We start from the raw sequence: 21,914 nt of genomic DNA, 5'->3' as shown, positions 1-21,914 counted from the left end.
CCAATGATGGTCGTATGCGTGTTTGGCGCCGTGCAGGTGAGCGCCACAATCAGGACTGCATACGACCGAGGCACACAGGGCCAACACTCGGCATCATGGTGTGGGGAGCGATCTCCTACACTGGCCGTACACCTCTGGTGATCGTCGAGGGGACACTGAATAGTGCAAGGTACATCCAAACCGTCATCGAACCCATCGTTCTACCATTCCTAGACCGGCAAGGGAACTTGCTGTTCCAACAGGACAATGCACTTTCGCATGTATCCCGTGCCACCCAACGTGCTCTAGAAGGTGTAAGTCAACTACCCTGGCCAGCAAGATCTCCGGATCTGTCCCCCATTGAGCATGTTTGGGACTGGATGAAGCGTCGTCTCACGCGGTCTGCACGTCCAGCACGAACGCTGGTCCAACTGAGGCGCCAGGTGGTAATGGCATGGCAAGCCGTTCCACAGGTCTACATCCAGCATCTCTACGATCGTCTCCATGGGAGAATAGCAGCCTGCATTGCTGCGAAAGGTGGATATAGACTGTACTAGTGCCGACATTGTACATGCTCTGTTGCCTGTGTCTGTGTGCCTGTGGTTCTGTCAGTGTGATCATGTGATGTATCTGACCCCAGGAATGTGTCAATAAAGTTTGCCCTTCCTGGGACAATGAATTCACGGTGTTCTTATTTCAATTTCCAGGAGTGTAGTTTAAGTTCTAGGGGACTGATGACCTAAGATGTTAAGCCCCTTAGTGCCTATAGCCATTTGAACCATTTGAACTGGTGGTTGAGTTGTCCTAATCATCATTATTTCATCCCCATCGACCCGCAAGTCGCCCAAGTGTCGTCAAATCGAAAGACTTGCACCCGGCGAACGGTCTACCCGACGGGAGGCCCTAGCCACACGACATTTATTTATTTCTTAGGTGTCGGTCAGGAAAATGAAGACAATCGAAGAAATTTAGTGTTCACGGTGATGCAGTTTTGAAATACAAAAAGACTAAACAAACACACCTCCTCTCATTGCACAGGCTTAGCAAAGTTTGTATGTAAGTCTAAGGTAACTCACTGAAAACACTAAGGCTAATCACATGTAATGTACAGGATTATTCACAAGTACCTCCAGGGTTTAATAAATAGACTATCGAAAACACCAACGTAAACAGAGAAACGACACGTATCAGTGCACAGACCACCTCTACAAATTTTTAACTCAAATTACACGTGGACATTACTGGCATAGTTTGTGACTCGGCAAATGTCAATACGGAAATCAGAATCTTGCGGTACCTGTTCCGACGCGTCAGCTCGATATAAGCGAACACATTAACTGTCCCTCGTTGCAAATCTTTCAAATTATATGGCAGTGGACGCACGAGCGCACGGTCTTTGACGCGAGCTCGTAATAAGGAAAAACACGGAGTCCCGGGAGTGGCTGCGAACAACACGAAATCAACTCTTAGACTGTCCAGATAGCACATAGCGCAGCCTACAGACCTGATCGCAAAATAATCCAACAGACACGTGCAAGCCCCACCGGCAGCCCTCTCTCCACTGCACCACACTGGAGGCTAGCAGTGAAGGGACGCGACTGTCAGCTGCAAAGTCACGCACAGCTGCCCGCAATCATGAAGCAGCGACACACATCCCATTCGTGCTCCGGACCTCAGAAATTCCACTCAAAATACTTGTTCACCCGGACACAGTTGCTGACAGGACAAGACGAGAGTGAACACCTATTTTTCGGAGCACGCTCATACCCAGTTCGGACGGAGTGCTCGTGTGTTTTTAACGTTGCTGTTGCAATCACACTGTACCTGCAGTACGGTTCCAGTGGGTCACTGTTCATCATTGTTTCCTTCAGAGGAGACTTTCAGCACTAAAATTATTTTTCACAGATCGCTAAATTGCACTCACAGTTAAACCCACAAAACTCGCTTGCTGATCATCAAATATATACATACTAGACTCACAAGACTATCGAAAGCATTGAACATATTTACCAATCTAACTACAATTAAATATCATTACGATTGCCACAACACTCTGACACCAATCGATGTACACCTAATTTCTGCGCTTGACGGTTGTAGTTCAGGAATGAATATACATATCTATATCGCGCAGAAGACACTAAGCAGATTCAGAAGGATGTAGGTTGCAGTAGGTACCGGGAAATGGAGCTTGCACAGGATAGATTAGCATGGAGAGCTGCATCAAACCAGTCTCAGGACTGAAGACAACAACAACAACAATTTTCCACATAAAAAATCTCTCACACCCTCGCGGTTATCTATTTCTATACATCCTTCATTACAGGACACACACTCACCTTCTCTAGTTATGCTACAACATAAGACACAGGAACTTAACAATATAATACACTCCTGGAAATGGAAAAAAGAACACATTGACACCGGTGTGTCAGACCCACCATACTTGCTCCGGACACTGCGAGAGGGCTGTACAAGCAATGATCACACGCACGGCACAGCGGACACACCAGGAACAGCGGTGTTGGCCGTCGAATGGCGCTAGCTGCGCAGCATTTGTGCACCACCGCCGTCAGTTTCAGCCAGTTTGCCGTGGCATACGGAGCTCCATCGCAGTCTTTAACACTGGTAGCATGCCGCGACAGCGTGGACGTGAGCCGTATGTGCAGTTGACGGACTTTGAGCGAGGGCGTATAGTGGGCATGCGGGAGGCCGGGTGGACGTACCGCCGAATTGCTCAACACGTGGGGCGTGAGGTCTCCACAGTACATCGATGTTGTCGCCAGTGGTCGGCGGAAGGTGCACGTGCCCTTCGACTTGGGACCGGACCGCAGCGACGCACGGATGCACACCAAGACCGTAGGATCCTAGGCAGTGCCGAAGGGGACCGCACTGCCACTTCCCAGCAAATTAGGGACACTGTTGCTCCTGGGGTATCGGCGAGGACCATTCGCAACCGTCTCCATGAAGCTGGGCTACGGTCCCGCACACCGTTAGGCCGTCTTCCGCTCACGCCCCAACATCGTGCAGCCCGCCTCCAGTGGTGTCGCGACAGGCGTGAATGGAGGGACGAATGGAGACGTGTCGTCTTCAGCGATGAGAGTCGCTTCTGCCTTGGTGCCAATGATGGTCGTATGCGTGTTTGGCGCCGTGCAGGTGAGCGCCACAATCAGGACTGCATACGACCGAGACACACAGGGCCAACACCCGGCATCATGGTGTGGGGAGCGATCTCCTACACTGGCCGTACACCTCTGGTGATCGTCGAGGGGACACTGAATAGTGCACGGTACATCCAAACCGTCATCGAACCCATCGTTGTACCATTCCTAGGCCGGCAAGGGAACTTGCTGTTCCAACAGGACAATGGACGTCCGCATGTATCCCGTGCCACCCAACGTGCTCTAGAAGGTGTAAGTCAACTACCCTGACCAGCAAGATCTCCGGATCTGTCCCCCATTGAGCATGTTTGGGACTGGATGAAGCGTCGTCTCACGCGGTCTGCACGTCCAGCACGAACGATGGTCCAACTGAGGCGCCAGGTGGAAATGGCATGGCAAGCCGTTCCACAGGACTACATCCAGCATCTCTACGATCGTCTCCATGGGAGAATAGCAGCCTGCATTGCTGCGAAAGGTGGATATACACTGTACTAGTGCCGACATTGTGCATGCTCTGTTGCCTGTGTCTATGTGCCTGTGGTTCTGTCAGTGTGATCATGTGATGTATCTGACCCCAGGAATGTGTCAATAAAGTTTCCCCTTCCTGGGACAATGAATTCACGGTGTTCTTATTTCAATTTCCAGGAGTGTATATACACATTTTACACACAATGCAGTTATCTTTTATATATGTACAGCACACAAAACAATTATGATATGCCTACACTCACACCAGCTATATGTCACGATGCGTCTCAGCCCTAGGGAAGCACCGTCAGCCTTTCCTTTCTTTCTACAGACCTGACATACAGTGGCAATAAACTATTTTACACTAATCACCATATTGCACCGCCAACTACACCTCGCAAAGTGCCATACAAATTCTTAAATACGAAAAGACCCTTAGTCAATTACACTGCTCTCCCACTGAGGACAGGAGCTTGAATATTAGAGTGTGAAACCGGTCTCCATCCCAGCAACGTATCACCACGTACTGTGCCGATCTAGTAAACGTACAATTCATATCCTGCGCCATGCAGCACCATCCCTTTTACATCACAGCGCCCTCAGCGAACCGAAGTCGCACACAAAACTGTTCTACAAATTCGGGATCGTCACCCTCGGCACAAATGCGTTACTGTTTCTGATCAGAACCTGCTTCCTTGCTTGCTCGCTTTTCTATGCACATCTCCAGACTGGGGGATTACAAGAGCAACCGTATTTTCGCATGGTTTGCCATAATATTATATCATTTTCGCGGTACTTCTCGATATCAAGCACTAGGCAGCATCCTAGCGATCGCTAGTGCAACATAATTCCCAAGATATAGACTGGAAATTATTTCTCTACAAACCCCAAACTTTATCGAGGGCAGTGTGCTGTAAACAACTGAGTAACTAGAAACAAATAGAGGAAACTTATATTTCCATTCTCAAATACCGATGTCGATAATGTAGCAGATTCCAAATCAATCCTATAATTTATAAGCCAAATAAGGTCTTTCTCATATCTAGAGAACAGGCAAACGTGTCTTCCACATGCTTGATGCACACACCACACTAAATCTTCTCTCAACTAAATAAAGACGCGTAATGCGCAGAAGCAGTCAGCCGAACAATTTACACGGATGGCAATAACTCTCCGGCTCAAACGCTCCTCCATTCACAATCTTCTCAAAATTCCGCATGATCAAGAAAGCCACTCAACCTTTACTGAGTATTAGTTCTCTATTCGGTTGTCTAGATGACTGCAAAGTTAGATACATTTCTATACTCCAACAGGCCCCTGAATTTGGACGGCTGCTGCTGTTAACAGGAAATGTGAATCATTACCATCATAGGCGATGCATACAAGGAATCATTCTAGAAAACCGGTCACATATATGTTTCACCATTATACTTACAATTAAATGTTATGATTGCGGTCTCAATTGAACAGCATTTGACAATGAGCGAAGTATCGGAAATACACCCTGCTGGAGACTGTGGCTCTGGAAATGGGAATACCTGTACCTTCCTTACAACTGGACCTAGTCATTTCCTTTACATATGTCGGAACACACACATACATTATAAGCCTAATGCTCAAATGCGAACGTATCACCCCACCCCACTACTACTACTACTTGACCAATGAATCATACCAGATGATGCAAAATAATACTGACTGAAAATCAATTATGGGTGGGCATGTCCCTTAGGTTTTTCTTCCTTTAGAAGGAGAGACAGAATCGGCCAGATTTTAAAGAAAAAAACCGATCGCAACAACTACTGCATGTTACTGACACAAGGTAGTTTGGTTCTAAAGGTGCACACAAGTTAAAAGGTATATTCGCTTTATGAATCGAGGTACGAAATTACCTCTGAATGAGGTGGTTTTTCCGGACAAATATTGTGACGGTGATCGTAGGAAAGTGTATTATCAAACCAACACATTGTCCACGATGCAACATCGTGTTAAACTTACCGCATTTTGAAAGTGATTCAACTAAGGAATGTGGTATGTAAGCGGTATTTGCAACTCCCTCACACTGCTCCAGCTAGATAATTCTATAGTATTGAAAAGGTACAGTACTGCCCAACATAGAAAAGTGCTATGTGTTATCTGGGCAGTTTGAGTTGATTTCGTGTTCGCACATCAGTCTACTGAATTATTTAGGAGTGTTGGAACAATTTTTATATAGCACGATCTGTGACATCCATATGAGCGGCACACACACACACACACACACACACACACACACACACACACACACACACACACACACACACACACACGTCACGAGCAGTGGAACAGCACAATGTGTAATGTCGGTACCTGCACATCAGAGGTGTTCCATTAGAATGGCAACAGAAGTTGGTCAAAGAGATGAGAGGGATGATAAAGCGATCTGGTGGTGGTGCTGTGCACTAGGTCAGTTGGGCTCTGGACCTCATGTTGAACACATCGTATGGTGGTTATGGCTCAAATTGTGTAAATAAAGATTGGTGCTGGATTTCAAAAGTTGTCGATTAGCAAATATGTTTGCAGAGTCTTTTAGTGGTTCGAATGTCTGTGGGCTATGTGACATGACTGCAAGCATGTCAGAGTGTGTGTTTTGTACCAGTGTAATAAATATACTCCAACCCTAATTAAATTGTTCCAGCATAAATAAAGTATTCTCCTTCCTCTCTCCACCAGCCCAGTGCAGGCTGAGTCCTTCTCCCAGGAATCCGTAGGTTAGTGGAGGTAGTCCAAGTACCCTTCCTTTCGTTCCATTTTCTCAGGGTAGCAGAGGTAGCCCAATTGGCTTATCTTCCCACCAGAATTCAACCTTCGCATTAGTTCCTAGGAAGAGGTGGTGGTCGAATGACTTAGGTTAGTGGGGATAGCCCAAGTGACATGTTTTCCCTCGCTTTTCTTAGGTTAGTAGGGATAACTGTTGTGTGATGCATTATCCTGTTGGAATTTGAACTTCCCGCCATTTTTCTGGTGATGGGGAGGGGTGGTTAGGTTAGTGGAGGTAGCCCAATTGACCTTTCCACCAAAATTTAAACTTCCCACAAAAATCCGCCATCTTGAATGACGTAAAGGCCGCCATCTTGTATGATGCCATTCGCTGTTGCTAAGTCTACACGCCGCCATCTTGGAAGATCTCATCGATGCCATCTTGGATACATCTGGCAACAATGGAATGTTGGGTAGCACCCCCCTTGTCCTCCTACTAACATCACTGTAAAGAGCATTGAATTCCGCTTCTGTCATGTTACACGCTTTTCCATCCAAAACATTAAAGGGACAAAGGGTTTTGCTCGTTTTCAGTCTGCGGAAAAGTAGGTACAACTTACTGAAATGGTTGCTATGTAGAAACTAACCTATGGCTCAGCGTTATACACTGCCAGAAAAAAATTAGTACACCCTTTTAGAGGTTTCCAATCCACTCGAGATTTATTGCTGCAACAGTGTATGTGGAGTATATGAAGTGATTACAAATCAATAGGACAAGCAAGTCGGAGGTACCAGATATCGACCACATTAATACACGGTGTCACCTCCACAGGCAACAACGCAGATGCTGATTCTCACGTCCAGTCGCTGGTGAAGATGGCAGGTAGTATCCTGGGATACTACTCGACCTGCTCACCAGGTTCTCTAAGAGTTCCCCGTTGACAAGTCGCATGAGTCCCTTTTTGTCACATCGTATCCCACACGTGTGGAGATCGTGCTGGCCAGAGAAGTTAGTACACGTCTTGCAGAACACGTAGGATTTCACGGATACTGTGTCCCTATTGGAACAACACGTGGCCCTTCTGTTGTAAGAATGGCAAAGTACGGTTCTAACAACATTCTGCACGTATCGAGCGCTAGTTAGATTCCACTCCAGAAGCACCAAAGATGAATGAGCGTCGTAGCTTATCGAACCCCAGACCACAAACCCAGTTTGTCTCTCTCTCTGTGTGACTGTACTCAGTAGGTGCACGTCTTAGCCACAAACGACCATCACTTCCGTGGAAGATGAATCTGCTTTCATCGCTGAAGACCACGCTGCGCTGTCCCATATTGCGAGTGATCCTTTGATGACACCAGCTGAGCTGTGCAAGTCGATGCTGTGGCGCGAGGTGTGCGTGTCCGGAGTCCCACAGCTAGTAACTGCTGTGTAACAGTTCGTGTTGACGTATGTGCACTCACAATCCCTCGCATCTGAACTGTGCTACCTGTACCATCTTCCACTGCTGCCATTACAATATCGCGGCCCTGTCGGGCGTCTGTGTTTCCTGGACATCCAGAACATTGTCTACAGGTGTGAGAATTGTCACATGACCACTGATACCACCACCGTTGCACAACTGATGCAGCACTTCCAGCTTGTGTGGAAATTCTCTGTATGGACCATCCCGCTACTCAGAAAGCCACAGTTGGGCCATTTGTGAGGATGACAGTTCAAACCCTTTTGTGGCCATTCTGATTTAGGCTTTCCGTCATTTCCCTAAATCGCTTCAAGCAACTGGTTCCTTTGAAAGGGCATGGCTTACTTCCCTTTCCATCCTTCCGTAATCCGAGCTCGTGCTCCGTCTCTAATGACCTCGTTGTCGACGGGACGTTAAACACTAATCTCCTCCTCCTCCTCCTCACAATCTGACTTTCTTCAAACTCCCTGAGTTGGCTGCAGGAAGCGCGAGTGTGTCTTTGTGGCTCGGTTGCCTGCTAGATTCACACATTTGCACCATACTGAGCATTCTGGCTGTGAGCATACTGTGTTCGAGTGCCTGTGTATACTCTGTAACTAATCTAATTCTGCTTACACGATACATGAGGCGTTGTAGTATATCCCTGCATTCCTCACACAATACTAATTTCTGAATTATGTACATAGGCGCCTTCATGGATTAGATGGAGTCTATCTTCCGAAGTCTGCCAGTTCAGTTTTTCCAGGATTTCGATGATGCTCTGTCATTAGTCAAGTCACATCTGTGACCATTCACACTTTCTTTCTTTGTACACGTCCAACTTCGTCTGTCACTACCATTTGGTGCGAAGATGGGACGTAGAAGTGATTTGTAAGCAATTTACTTTGTAGACGTCTGTCTTTTCCCCACTAGCCTGGCAATGAACCTAAGCCTGCCACCTGCCTAACATACGAATGAGCCTGTATGATCGTTCCAAGTTATATTCGTACAAACTGAACTTCCTGACGCGAATTGCAGATCCTCTATATTGTAGATACTATGGTTTTGCGTTATTTGAGGCACACAGTTGTACATCTATGAGCATTTAAAACAAGTTACGAATCCTTGCACTGCTTCGAAATCTTATCGAGATCTGAATGGATATTTTTGTGTAGCATTTTTCAGATGCAACTTAATTTTAGATAGCTGCATCATCTGCAGACTGAGATTGGTATTAATAATGTCTATCGGGTCATTAATAAAAGAACGAACAGCACGCAGTTTCCTGGGAAACGCCCGTAGTTACCTCTACTTCCATTGATGAATCTCCATCCGAGATGACATGCTGCGTTCTGCCTACCAAATGTTCAAACAAGCCAAAAATTTCTCAATTGTGCTTTCGGTAATAAGTGTTGGTGTGGCACCGACTAATGCTTTTCTGGAAGACAAGAGTTATTACATGTACCTGTCTTCCTGTATGCACGTCTCTCAGGATATCGTGTGAAGAAAGCACAATTTAGGTTCTGCATTACTGACGCTTACAAAGTCGAGTTCGGTCGACGGAGAAGACGTTAGTTGTTTCCTGCAGCTCATTAGGTTCAAACATACAACCGCTGCCTATGAATTACACAAAAAACGTTAGACATATAACATGTCGACAACAGTATAGAAAACAAAATTCACGGTTTCCTAAGGGAGGAACACAATAAGGGGAAGAGTAATAACAGTGAAGGAAATCACAGAGCGAGCGAACTGATTTCAGTTTTCAGCGATCATGCTAACACACAGAGGAGATGGAAATTAAAAACACACAATTGAGAATTTGTGTTACCTAAACGTTACAACTGGAAGATTAAAAAATGGAGAACACATATTAATCTTACATTTTATAAAGTTATGTTAGTACCGCATTTGCTGTGTGGGTATGAATCTTGGTTAGTGAAAGAAAAAGGTAAAGGAAGCTTATGAGCCAACACAGTGAAACTTCCTCAAAAACACAGCAGTATTCACAAAATTAGGTAATAAAAGAACAAGTATTAGGAAGGAATTGAAAATATTTGATGTGAACGAAAAGGCTGAAGAAAAGTGGCGAAAATGGATATTTCATCTGTTGCAAATGGAAGATTTAAGACTACCACTAGATTTTTGGCAATATCTTCAGCAAGGTAAAAGATGCATGGGAAGAGATGGAAGGACCGAACGTAGCTGCAATGGGCCAGAAGAAGGAAACCAATATGTTGTAGGATTGCCTCCTCGTAGACCAGAGTGCTGCAGCCAGCTGCACGAGGCGAGGCGGCGCGCCCACGGGCAGAGGCGGGCAGCTCAGCCGAGCGTAGGAGGGCAGGCAGGGCAGCTCGACAAGCCGGCGGGCAGCCCGCGTGTGCGGACACCGCTGCCCTGGATCACCCTGCCGTAACCCGTACTGTCTCCAGCTGCGGGCACAGTTACTGGCTGCGTAGTGCACGTACCTGCAAGTAGCTGGAACAGCGGCCGGTGCAGGCGAAGCTGGGGATGGGCTTGGGAACGCAGCCGGGGTACTGCAGCACGTGGATGACGGGCGTCAGCTGGCACTCGTCCGCGGGGCTGCGCTCCGGCGCCTGCGACGCCTCCGAGGCGTCGGGACGCACGACGGCGGGCGCCGGCGTCGGCGCCGCCAAAAGGGCTGCGGCCACGGCCAGCCACCAGCGCGGCGCCGCCGGTCCCGCCCCTGCAGACGCCGCCTCTGAAACTGGGCTGCAGGAGCCTGGGGGGCCAGCTTCCACCGTGGAAGTGGGCTAACACTGCCTGCCATCAGCCCCGGTACGGGGGTCACACCTCGACTGGGAAACTCCGAGAGCTGTCCAGATTTACATTCTCCGTGGCGTTCCAAATCGACTCGAAAGAACTACCTTAATGGTCTGAACAGTGCCGATTCTCGTTCTTCAGCCTTAAAATTGCAATATCGGAAACAACGTCAAATAAAATTCTACTTGTTGTGCACACACAGTATAGAAGGAAGAATATATCATCAAGTTGTAGTTGATTTGGGAGAATAAGGAGTGTTAAACTTAATACAGAGAATTGTCACCTCTCGCAACAGCAACAGCTCCGACTCGCTTTGGCATTGCGTCAATCTCAGGGGAAACAGATGGGAGTACGTAGTTCTGTGGCGCTCCGACTCCGTCCCAAATCATTAATCTTATTCCCTGGAAAGGAGTGGTGTGGCAGTCTCTCGGCAAGCTGTGACCAGCAGTTTCAGTACCTGAAACAGCTGGAGGACGTGCTGGCCAGTGCAACCCCTGTATCGACATAGTTAAGGACAGAATGGGCTACCTCTGTTCTTATTTCATCTTGTTGAAACATTTCTTCACAGAGACGTTAAAGATAGGACAAAAGGCGGAAATAGAATGGCTGCTGTTCAGATGACTGATTATGTGAACCAGAGCTGATTGGATCGTGTCCCCAGTGGTACTTATAGTGTAATGAGAGATGACGGGCTCATGCGATGGTAATGAACGTAATATAGCAATGTTCGTTCCCCTCGGACCCTCACTAGATGGATATACCCGTGACGATTCTGTAGGCAGGAGCTCTTCTGAAAAGACAATGTGTTGCTACTCCACTGCACAGTGTCGTCGTCAGGCATACCACCGGCGATGCTCCTGTGTCTGCTAGTGTATCGACGCAAGCTGGACCTATTGTCACCTTGCCGACGTCTGTGGTGCTCGCAGTGGCCCTGCGGATATCTGTTTTCCTGCAGCAGTCCTATTTGCTCACTCGAGGTGCTCCGGTGCGCCAAGTCGTATCGGCTGGCTGCGCTGCCCTCTACGGCGCTAGTCACGTGGGGTTGCGGAGATGAAGCACGGAGCAGAACGTCGCCCTTCTGAACGCGTCGCTTCCACACTGGCGTGACAACCGTGGCCTCCCAGCCCACGAGGTATCAGCGACCTGCTCCAACACCCACGAGCACTTCTCAGGGCCAGCCGGACTCAAGCCAGCGCCAGGGTGAGAGCCACTGCTATCGCGCCACTGCCGACGGCAGGTGAAAGTCGGGTATACAGTTAGACTTCTTCGAGTGTTATACTGAAGTCACATGTCTATCTAAGTAAGCGCCAAGTAACACGTTAGTCTGCATGCATATTCACCACTGCTGGCGCAATCAATTTATCTACCTGTGGTCCAGCAACCCACTCGCACAGATGCTGGAGAAATCCGTTCCATTGCTTCCGACAATAGCACAGGTTGCATTGTTCCTAGCGATTCTAACGGGACACACGAGCTGCATCTGGCCGTGCACGCGTTTACCAGCCAAGTGTGGCTGACATATTGTAGGGAAATGCTCATGTAGCTATACACCGTCGCAAATGCATCTAAAAAGTTCTCAGTGTTACACTGATGTCACATGGCCATGTAAAATAAGAGTGGCATCGACCTCTCATAAATTGTATAGTGTTCCAGTAATACACTCCTGGAAATTGAAATAAGAACACCGTGAATTCATTGTCCAAGGAAGGGGAAACTTTATTCACACATTTCTGGTGTCAGATGCATCACATGATTACACTGACAGAACCACAGGCACATAGACACAGGCAACAGAGCATGCACAATGTCGGCACTAGTACAGTGTATATCCACCTTTCGCAGCAATGCAGGCTGCTATTCTCCCATGGAGACGATCGTAGAGATGCTGGATGTAGTCCTGTGGAACGGCTTGCCATGCCATTTCCACCTGGCGCCTCAGTTGGACCAGCGTTCGTGCTGGACGTGCAGACCGCGTGAGATGACGCTTCATCCAGTCCCAAACATGCTCAATGGGGGACAGATCCGGAGATCTTGCTGGTCAGGGTAGTTGACTTACACCTTCTAGAGCACGTTGGGTGGCACGGGATACATGCGGACGTGCATTGTCCTGTTGGAACAGCAAGTTCCCTTGCCGGTCTAGGAATGGTAGAACGATGGATTCGATGACGGTTTGGATGTACCGTGCACTATTCAATGTCCCCTCGACGATCACCAGAGGTGTACGGCCAGTGTAGGAGATCGCTCCGCACACCATGATGCCGGGTGTTGGCCCTGTGTGCCTCGGTCGTATGCAGTCCTGATTGTGGCGCTCACCTGCACGGCGCCAAACACGCATACGACCATCATTGGCACCAAGGCAGAAGCGACTCTCATCGCTGAAGACGACACGTCTCCATTCGTCCCTCCATTCACGCCTGTCGCGACACCACTGGAGGCGGGCTGCACGATGTTGGGGCGTGAGCGGAAGACGGCCTAACGGTGTGCGGGACCGTAGCCCAGCTTCATGGAGACGGTTGCGAATGGTCCTCGCCGATACCCCAGGAGCAACAGTGTCCCTAATTTGCTGGGAAGTGGCGGTGCGGTCCCCTACGGCACTGCGTAGGATCCTACGGTCTTGGCGTGCATCCGTGCGTCGCTGCGGTCCGGTCCCAGGTCGACGGGCACGTGCACCTTCCGCCGACCACTGGCGACAACATCGATGTACTGTGGAGACCTCACGCCCCACGTGTTGAGCAATTCGGCGGTACGTCCACCCGGCCTCCCGCATGCCCACTATACGCCCTCGCTCAAAGTCCGTCAACTGCACATACGGTTCACGTCCACGCTGTCGCGGCATGCTACCAGTGTTAAAGACTGCGATGGAGCTCCGTATGCCACGGCAAACTGGCTGACACTGACGGCGGCGGTGCACAAATGCTGCGCAGCTAGCGCCATTCGACGACCAACACCGCGGTTCCTGGTGTGTCCGCTGTGCCGTGTGTATGATCATTGCTTGTACAGCCCTCTCGCACTGTCCGGAGCAAGTATGGTGGGTCTGACACACCGGTGTCAATGTGTTCTTTTTTCCATTTCCAGGAGTGTAGTTAACTGTCACTTTTGTAGGAGCTTTCGTGATGTCTCAGCTTGTCTGCATGGAAATTCTTGCCCTAACAGAACCGCAGACTGCTCCTGATGGTCCTAAGGTGGCACCCTGTCCACCACGTGTGACCCTTCCTGGAAATCGTTAAGACAGGCTTTCAACAAACATCTCCGAAACGCAAACGATCTAACCGCTATGTAGAGGCTCCTAAGTCCTGGCAGAAAGGATGTCTCGTGAGTGAATGGAGCGTTATAACTGGCTCTTATTGAATTTATCCTCCGAATTACTGATGCTGCCAGTGTGGAAGCATTGTCCGCCTTTTCTTTTTTTCTGCAGACGGCACTTTCAGCGGCAAAAATCTATTTTTTACAGATCACCATATTGCACCGACAACTACACCCTACAAAGTGGCCTACAGATCGACAAATACTAAAAGTCTCTTACTCAATAACACTGCTCTGCCACTGAGGGCGGTAGCTTAAATATTACAGCGTGAAACCGATCTCCAACTGGGCAATATATCACCGCGTACCATGTCGATGTAGTGAACATACAATTCGCATCCCGACCCATACAAAATCGCTCCTTTTACATCATTCGTATAGCTATCGACCGCCATACTGTCGTACATACACTGTGAAGACATACAGCATAAGCACATGCACCGTAGGTACACCCTTCGCTACACTAGATATTTTCCGCGAGGTCGGAGGGTCATCCACCTCTGACGCGTGACCAGAGCGCCCTCAGTGAACCGAAGTCACTCTCAGAACTGTTCTACAAATTCAGCGTCGTCTCTCCTCGGCACAAACGCGTTACCGTTTCTGGTTCCGACCTTGTTGCTTGCTTGCTTTGCTACGCCCATCTCCAGACTCTGGGAGTACAAGAACATATGTAATTCCTCATGGTTTGCCAGAATATCGTACCATTTTCACGATCCTTCTCGATATCAAGCACATAGCAATATCACTTGCATAGCAGTATCACTCGCACACCATAATTCTAAGGCATAGACTGGAAATTATTTCTCTACAAACCCGAAACTTTAGCGATGCGGAGTATGCTGTAAACCATTGAGTAACTAGAAACTTATCCCATCTCCGAAGACCTTTCTGTGAAAACTCGAAAAAAATAGAGGCAAGCAACATTTTCACTCGCGAATATTGATGTCAGTGATATGAGATTCCAAATCATTCTTACAATTTATAAACTCAACTATGGTGTTTCTCATGTCTAGAGAACCAGCAAACGTGTCTCCCACCCGTCTGTCACCTGCTAGATGCACACAACACACACCACTATCGATGTTCTCTCATCCAAATGAAGACGGGAAAAGTGAAGAAACAGTCCATCGCACAATTTACATGGGAGGGAATAATAGTCCAGCGACACATATACAGGCATACAGGAAACAGAGCAAACGCACTGCGAATGTGGAATACGCGGGTGGAGGCGAGTGGATGCAATCGATTACATCGTATACTACGAACACCGATCAGAAAAGGAGTGATTTACGCAAGGTGTTGGCAGCTGTACTACATTTAAAAGCAGTTTTAGAACACGGAACGAGAGGTTGTGTGACGATCTTACGGGTAGAAGTGGCATAAAAAATCGATAGAATTGCGAAAAATGATGGAAAATACGTATAAATTGGGGGAAAATACGCTGAAACGCGGAGAAATTGAGGAAGTATACCCTTCGCTGCACTAGATATTTGTCGCGAGGTCGGGCGGACATCAACTGTTCCAGAAATTCAGGGGCGGCTCCCCTCAGCACAGGTCTTCTGGTTGGCGCAGAACAGTCCTTGTACGTGGGAACAAGTTTGCGACAGCAAGAGGAATCCGGGAAAACGTAGACATGGAAGCGAAGAGAATCAGTGAAACAGTTGCTTTTTCTCGTCGAGGCAACCTACCTCTAAACTTACATGCATTTGTGGTAAAGGATAACAGAGAGTGGATGGGGTGATCGATTGAGAGGGAGCTGTGACGAGGTACGATTTAATGGCAGACTGAGGATGCATTCTAGAGAGGGAGGGAGATGTTGGCGCAGGCCATATGACCAGTTTTTGCGCACTTCTGTCAGGATGCATCAGTTGCGTGACATAGCCAAAGTGTGACTTGGCACTTATTTACATAGGCATGTGACGTCAGTAGAATACTCGAAGAACTCTGTGTACCCAAAAAGAGATGCCATTGGCAGTGGCGTGACAGCGATGGCTCGCTCGACGGCGTTGGCTTACGTCCGGCTGGCCCTGCAAAGTGCGTGCGCACGTTGCAACACTTCGCTGATCATCGACTTTTTTACGTGCACTGAGTGTTTGTGCAGTGCATTATTTCGACAGTTTATAGACAGCAAGTGTGTCTGCTCAGCGTTTTACACGCATTTTTTGACAATTTATGAGTTGTTTACTTGTCTGTCCATCAGTGTACTTCATTATTTGCCAGTAGTTTGTTTGTCTGTAGACTATTTACTGCGACCTCAAGCACGTCAGTGTGAGTGTTTTGTATCAGTGTAATAAATATAGTATGTCAAATCCGTCACTAAATAAATTGTTCCAAAAATAAATAAAGTACACTCCTTTCTCTCTCCAGTAGCCCATCGCAGGCTGAGTCCTTTTTCTGTCATTTTTAGTATTAGGTCAGTTGGTCTCTGGACACCATGGTGATCACACTGGATGGATGTACTGCCTCAAATTGTTTAAATAAAGACTGCTTAAATAAAGACTTATGGCCATCCTATTCAGCACAGGCTGAGTCCTTTTCCTGCCAAATCCTAAGAAGAGGTGGCGGTCGGATGACTTAGGTTAGTGGAGGTATCCCAAGTGACCTATTATCCAGCCATTTTCTTACGTCAGTGGAGGTAGCTGTGGTGAGTTGCATTGTCCTGCTGGTATTTGAGCTTCCTGCTATTTTCTTGGGGATGGGTGGGAAGAGCGGAGCGGTCGGGATTATGTTAGTAGAGGTAGCTCAGTTGTCCTATCTTCCCGCCAAAATTTGAACTCCGTACCATGATGTCATTGCGATGTTGCCATATCTCTCGCCGCCATCTTGGATAAATTTGGCAACAATGGAGAGTGGGGTAAACCGCAGATTGTTCTACCACTGGCCTGCTTTCCTTTCTATGAAAGAATCGATTACCTCATCAAAGTTCGTCAAACGTTTTGCTACATGAAATATCAAAATATCGTTGTCTAATACTGGAAATGCTTTTAGTACGATTAGTACGGAACATTGGTGCGGTTTCTTGATTCGATCATGTCTATTTTGTCAGTGTCTGCTAGGTAAAATGAAATAGGCCTTTCTAATGTTACAGCAGTTGTAACACATGGCAAATAAGCGAGTGTGTTTTTGCACAAATGGTCATTTATTTGAACCTCATTTACATAAATAACACGACAGAATATAATGCATGAAGTACCAATATGAAATGTGTATTAGGCCTACTACAAGAAAAAGCATTATGTTAGTAAATAGTTTCACAGTTGATTCTTATGGACTTATGGTCCAGTTTCAATTTATTATTCTTTCAGAAATCAGCTAAGAATTTGTTCAAAAATATCCAAACACAAACTGGGATGCTGTTCAGAACCATATGAATAATCGGTAGACAACGTTTGCTGGATGCTAGGCCTACGTAAAACAAGGTTTTTTTCTTGAATAATATGAATTTGGCGCCCACTGAAACTGCCGCCCGCGGCAGATACCACGGTTTGCCTACCCCCTCCCCCCTCCTGCCACAACTGCAAGATCCGGGCCTGCGTGATGACAAGATTGAACTAAATATAGTGTGGACAGAAACGTTTAAACAGTCTTTCACTGCGCTTCAGACATGAATGGAACAAAAGGGAGCCCTAACAACTGGTGCAGTGGAGTGTACTCTCTGCCACGCACTACACGCTCGTTTGCAGAGTGTGGATCTAGTCGTCGTCGAAGATGTAACAGAGACTAGGGCACAAGCAATTGAATAGTTATTTTTCCCTCGTTCATTACGAGAATCGAATGGTACAGAGAATAAATAAATTCGTTACGTAGTAGGCCAGGGCAGAGTAAGAGTCCGTGTGGCCAGCAGGACTGATGGTCAGTGTCAGTTTCAATAACCCAGCAGTTGGCTACTCTGCGGGGCACGGAACAGGTGCTGCGGGCGAATCTGCGCTGCGGTGTCATTGCTGAGCAGTGCCCTACCAACGGCCTTGCGTTATTTTCGTGTGAAATTTTGTAAGGCAATAATAAGCTCAGGAAGTTGAACCTTATACTGCCACGTACTGCGATACACTGTCGTTCTTAGGAAGCCTCGTCTACCCTGTAGAGGTGTTCAGTTTTTCACCGAACTGTTCAGTGTCGTAGGCCTAGATTGATGGTTGTCCGTCTACATCTGCATTGTTTGCGATATTTTTTACATGTATCTAACCTGTTCGTGAAGTAAAAAACCATAAAAAAGCACTCCGTCTTCAGGCCACGATTGGCCTACCGGGACCATCCGGCCGCCGTGTCATCCTCCGAGGAGGATGCGGATAGGCGTGGGGTCAGCACACCGCTCTCTCGGTCGTAAGATGGTATTCTTGACCGAAGCCGCTCCTATAGCTCCTCAATTGGCATCACGAGACTGAGTGCACCACGAAAAATGGCAACAGCGCATGGTGGCTGGATGGTCACCCATCCAAGTGCTGGCCATTCCCAACAGCGCTTAACTTTGGTGATCGCACGGGAACCGTTGTATCCACTGCGGCAAGGCCGTTGGAAAAAAAATTAAAAAAAGGCAAACGTAGATTCCTACTGATTTCGTAAGCTAGTATTACGGTATCATATTGCTAGATCATTTTAATCGCATCGTTGCTTTATAGCCAACAATTCCTGTAGGTAAACCTATTTCCTTTACAACATGTTGTATTGTTCTTTATCCATTATTATTTTGATTGTTACAGGAGTGTTGCAAAGAGTATTATGTACTTAAGAGAAAAAATGGATTCACTGCTCAGAAAAAGAAAATGTCCTGATGGTTCTTGGGCTTTTGGAAAGTAGTGTCTATAAGATCAAAGATCCTGCAGTTGGGTCAAGCAAGCAGGCGACACACCAGGCCGGGTGAGAGAGTTTCTCGCACTCTTTTAGTGTAAACAATGGTGGGTTGAAGACTGTGTGACGGCAAGAAACGCCTTTCATCGGTGTGATCAAAAAATGTTTCGAGCAGCATTAGAAAATTCATTGTTCCACCTTGTGCAGATTTAAGAGAGAAAATAGCTGCAATTGAACTCACCAAAACGTGTAACGCGATACAACATGGACACAGTTACAATTTCTCTGACCGTTGGCGTCCGCTGGAATTCTTCGAGAGGGGGCAACATTCCGAAATACGCATTTTTTTTAACTAGCTAATGCGGTGATTCAGTAAATGCGTTGTTTGCCAGGAATTAAATTTGAACTGACATACACAAAATTTATTATACTTTAAACGGTTGATAGATATCAAATTAGTGTCTCGAGGCAGATTGCTTTCATATCTCAACAATAAGCATAATCGGTTGTATATATAAAGAGCTTTTTATGTTATTAATGTGAATATGTATACCACTTTTTTCGTTCGACGATCTAAAATTTCATGCTCATGAAAAAATGTACATGTAGCTCCATAATGCGGCATGGAACGAAAATTAAAGATCTGAAACAGAAAAACTGAGGGTGATTGAGAAAATCCTGTTAATCATCAACAAAAGCAACGAGCAGTAATACTCCTCAAAGCGGAGGAACATGCTGTTAACTTTGAAAAAAAGTTTGTTAGATCTGATACCATCTATAAAACTTTCTTTGTTTGAAAACACATCACGTTAATGGCTGTATTTTGTGACTTTCATGCTTTTTATTTTTTTATACTGACTGGTATAACAAAAAATGAGAAAAGGACACTTTCCGACTTGGTTGTGTTTTCTAGAGTCTACTGCAATAGCACTGTCATGTAATACTGGATGGGGAATTTGCGAGCCGTCGTGTGTCTTGTTTGTACACAGACAAACGGTAAACCTCTAATGATATGCCGTTGTGCAGCATGGTGAGGACGCATTTTACAAGATATTGGGGAAGAATGACAGATACGTGTACTGTAGCGCAGGAGTCAGCACTTCAGGGTCCGTTTCTGCAGTCCCTTCCTGCATCTCATAGAAAGATGTACGAGGAAGATACAGGAGAAAGATCGGTGTCACTGTTTCAGAACTGTTGTGGGGTACAGCTCTGCATCCGCATTGACTGCAGAACGGTGTCGACACTGCCACCAAACCAGGAGGGGCGCTGCAGGCGATACGGTGCTGTTACCAAAGGCACTGCCGTAGGCCATCTGCTACCACGCCCGTTTACACCTTGTGTGCGCAATATTGCCGCCATCTATAAGTGTGCATATCGGTGCTCCATGACTTTTGTTACCTCAGTGTATAATAGACTACTGCTCTACACCTGAACGTGATCAGTTTAGATTAGATTAGATTCAGTGTTCGAACTGCAGATCCAAAAAAATGAGATGATTCTCGTGGGTGTGGAACATGTCAGAATGAGTAACATGAAAAATGTAGAATATCTGGATAGACGGTCAACATATGTGAATAGACACTGGAACTGGTAATATTTACAGATTTAATACACTGTCATAATGAAACATAGTTACGCACTTTTAATAAATTTATCGTACACAAAATACTTGCCTCGACTGTTACGACCAAGTGCTGTGAAAACTGAAATCTAACAGACTTTTTGCATAACCCAGTCCTTATTAAGATATTCATTTACAGAGTAGAAGGATTAGCCTATCAAAAAGTCTTTCTAGCTCTGTTTAAACTGTACTTTATCTGAAACCAAAGTTTTAAGTCTCATTCCGTCAGACATATTACTCCCACATTGCAAGATATACTGTGGACGTGCAGTAAGTGGCTCCAATCAGTTCAGTCTACTCTACGAGCAATTCGTGAATGGAAGAGATTTATTTATACAGCATTAATCTTGTGAGAAGTGTAGTAACTTTGTGGTTATTCATTGCATCACCAGCAAGTGACCACAACATGGTTACATGGCTTTACAATACAATGGCAATGACAGATAGTAGTCCAACCCCTCTCACACGAGCACTACAAACGTCACTAACGTGGCTACACTCCACACAAACACTTTCAGAAAGGACTTCCTGAGATTTAAATCTGTATTCCATGTTAACTAATTTTTCTTCTTCAGGAACGCTTTCCTTGCCATTGCCAGACTACATTTTATATCCTTTCTACTTTAACCATCATCAGTTATTTTGCTCCCCAAATAGCAAAACTCACGTACTACTTTAAGTGTCTCATTTCCTAATTCCCTGAGCATCACCTGATTTCATTCGACTAGATTCCATTGTCCTCGTTTCGCTTTTGTTGATGTTCATTTAGATCCTCCTTTCAAGACAATGTCCATTCCGTTCAACTGCTCTTCCCGGTGCTTTGCTGTCTCTTACAGAATTACAGAGTCATCGACAAACCTCAAAGCTTTTACTTCTTCTCCATGGATCTTAATTCCTACTCCAAATTTTTCTTTTGTTTCCTTTACTGCTTGCTCAATGTACAGATTGAATAACATGAGGGGAAGGCTTTCGTGTCCGTCAACTCTTATAACTGCCATCTGGTTTCAGTACAAATTGTAAACAGCTTTTCGCTCCCTATATTTGACCCTGGATTTGAAAGAGACTATTCCAGTTAACATTGTGAAGCGCTTTCTCTAAGTCTACGAATGCTATAAACGTAGGTTTGCCTTTCCTTAATCTATTTTCTAAGATAAGTCGTAGGGTCAGTATTGCCTCACGTGTTCCAACATTTCTACGGAATCCAAACTGATCTTCCCCGAGGTCGGCTTCTACCACTTTTTCCTTTCATCTGTAAAGAATTTGTGTTATTATTTTGCAGCCGTGACTCATTAAACTGGTAGTTCAGTAATTTTCACACCTGCGACACCTGCTTTCTTTGATATTGTTGTATTCTTCTTGAACTCTAAGGGAATTTCTCCTGTGCCATACATCGTACTCATCAGGTGAAAGAATTGTCACAGCTGGCTCTGCCAAGGCTATCAGTAGCTCTAATGGAATGTTGTCTACTTCTGAATCCATGTTTCGATTTAGGTCTTTCAGTGCTCTGTCGAATTCTTCACCCAGTATCATATCGCCTCATCTACATCTACGTCCTCTTCCATTTTCATAATACTGCTCTCAAGTATACGTCCCCTGTATAGATCCCGTATACACTCCTTCCAACTTTCTGCTTTA

At 46.4% G+C, this 21,914-nt stretch overlaps 1 protein-coding gene across 1 annotated transcript in view; it reads right to left on the bottom strand.

The window, feature by feature from the left end:
• LOC126278425 (bursicon-like) overlaps positions 1-21,914 on the bottom strand; it is a 49,330-nt gene that overhangs the window by 11,224 nt on the left and 16,192 nt on the right. The window contains exon 2 of the mRNA XM_049978535.1: positions 10,255-10,493. Coding sequence (XP_049834492.1) covers positions 10,255-10,493 — 239 coding nt within the window. The remainder of the gene's footprint in view (positions 1-10,254; positions 10,494-21,914) is intronic.

Source organism: Schistocerca gregaria, chromosome 6 (genome assembly GCF_023897955.1).
Source record: "Schistocerca gregaria isolate iqSchGreg1 chromosome 6, iqSchGreg1.2, whole genome shotgun sequence".
Lineage (NCBI taxonomy): Eukaryota > Metazoa > Arthropoda > Insecta > Orthoptera > Acrididae > Schistocerca > Schistocerca gregaria.
This window is presented reverse-complemented; position numbering and strand designations above follow the sequence as displayed.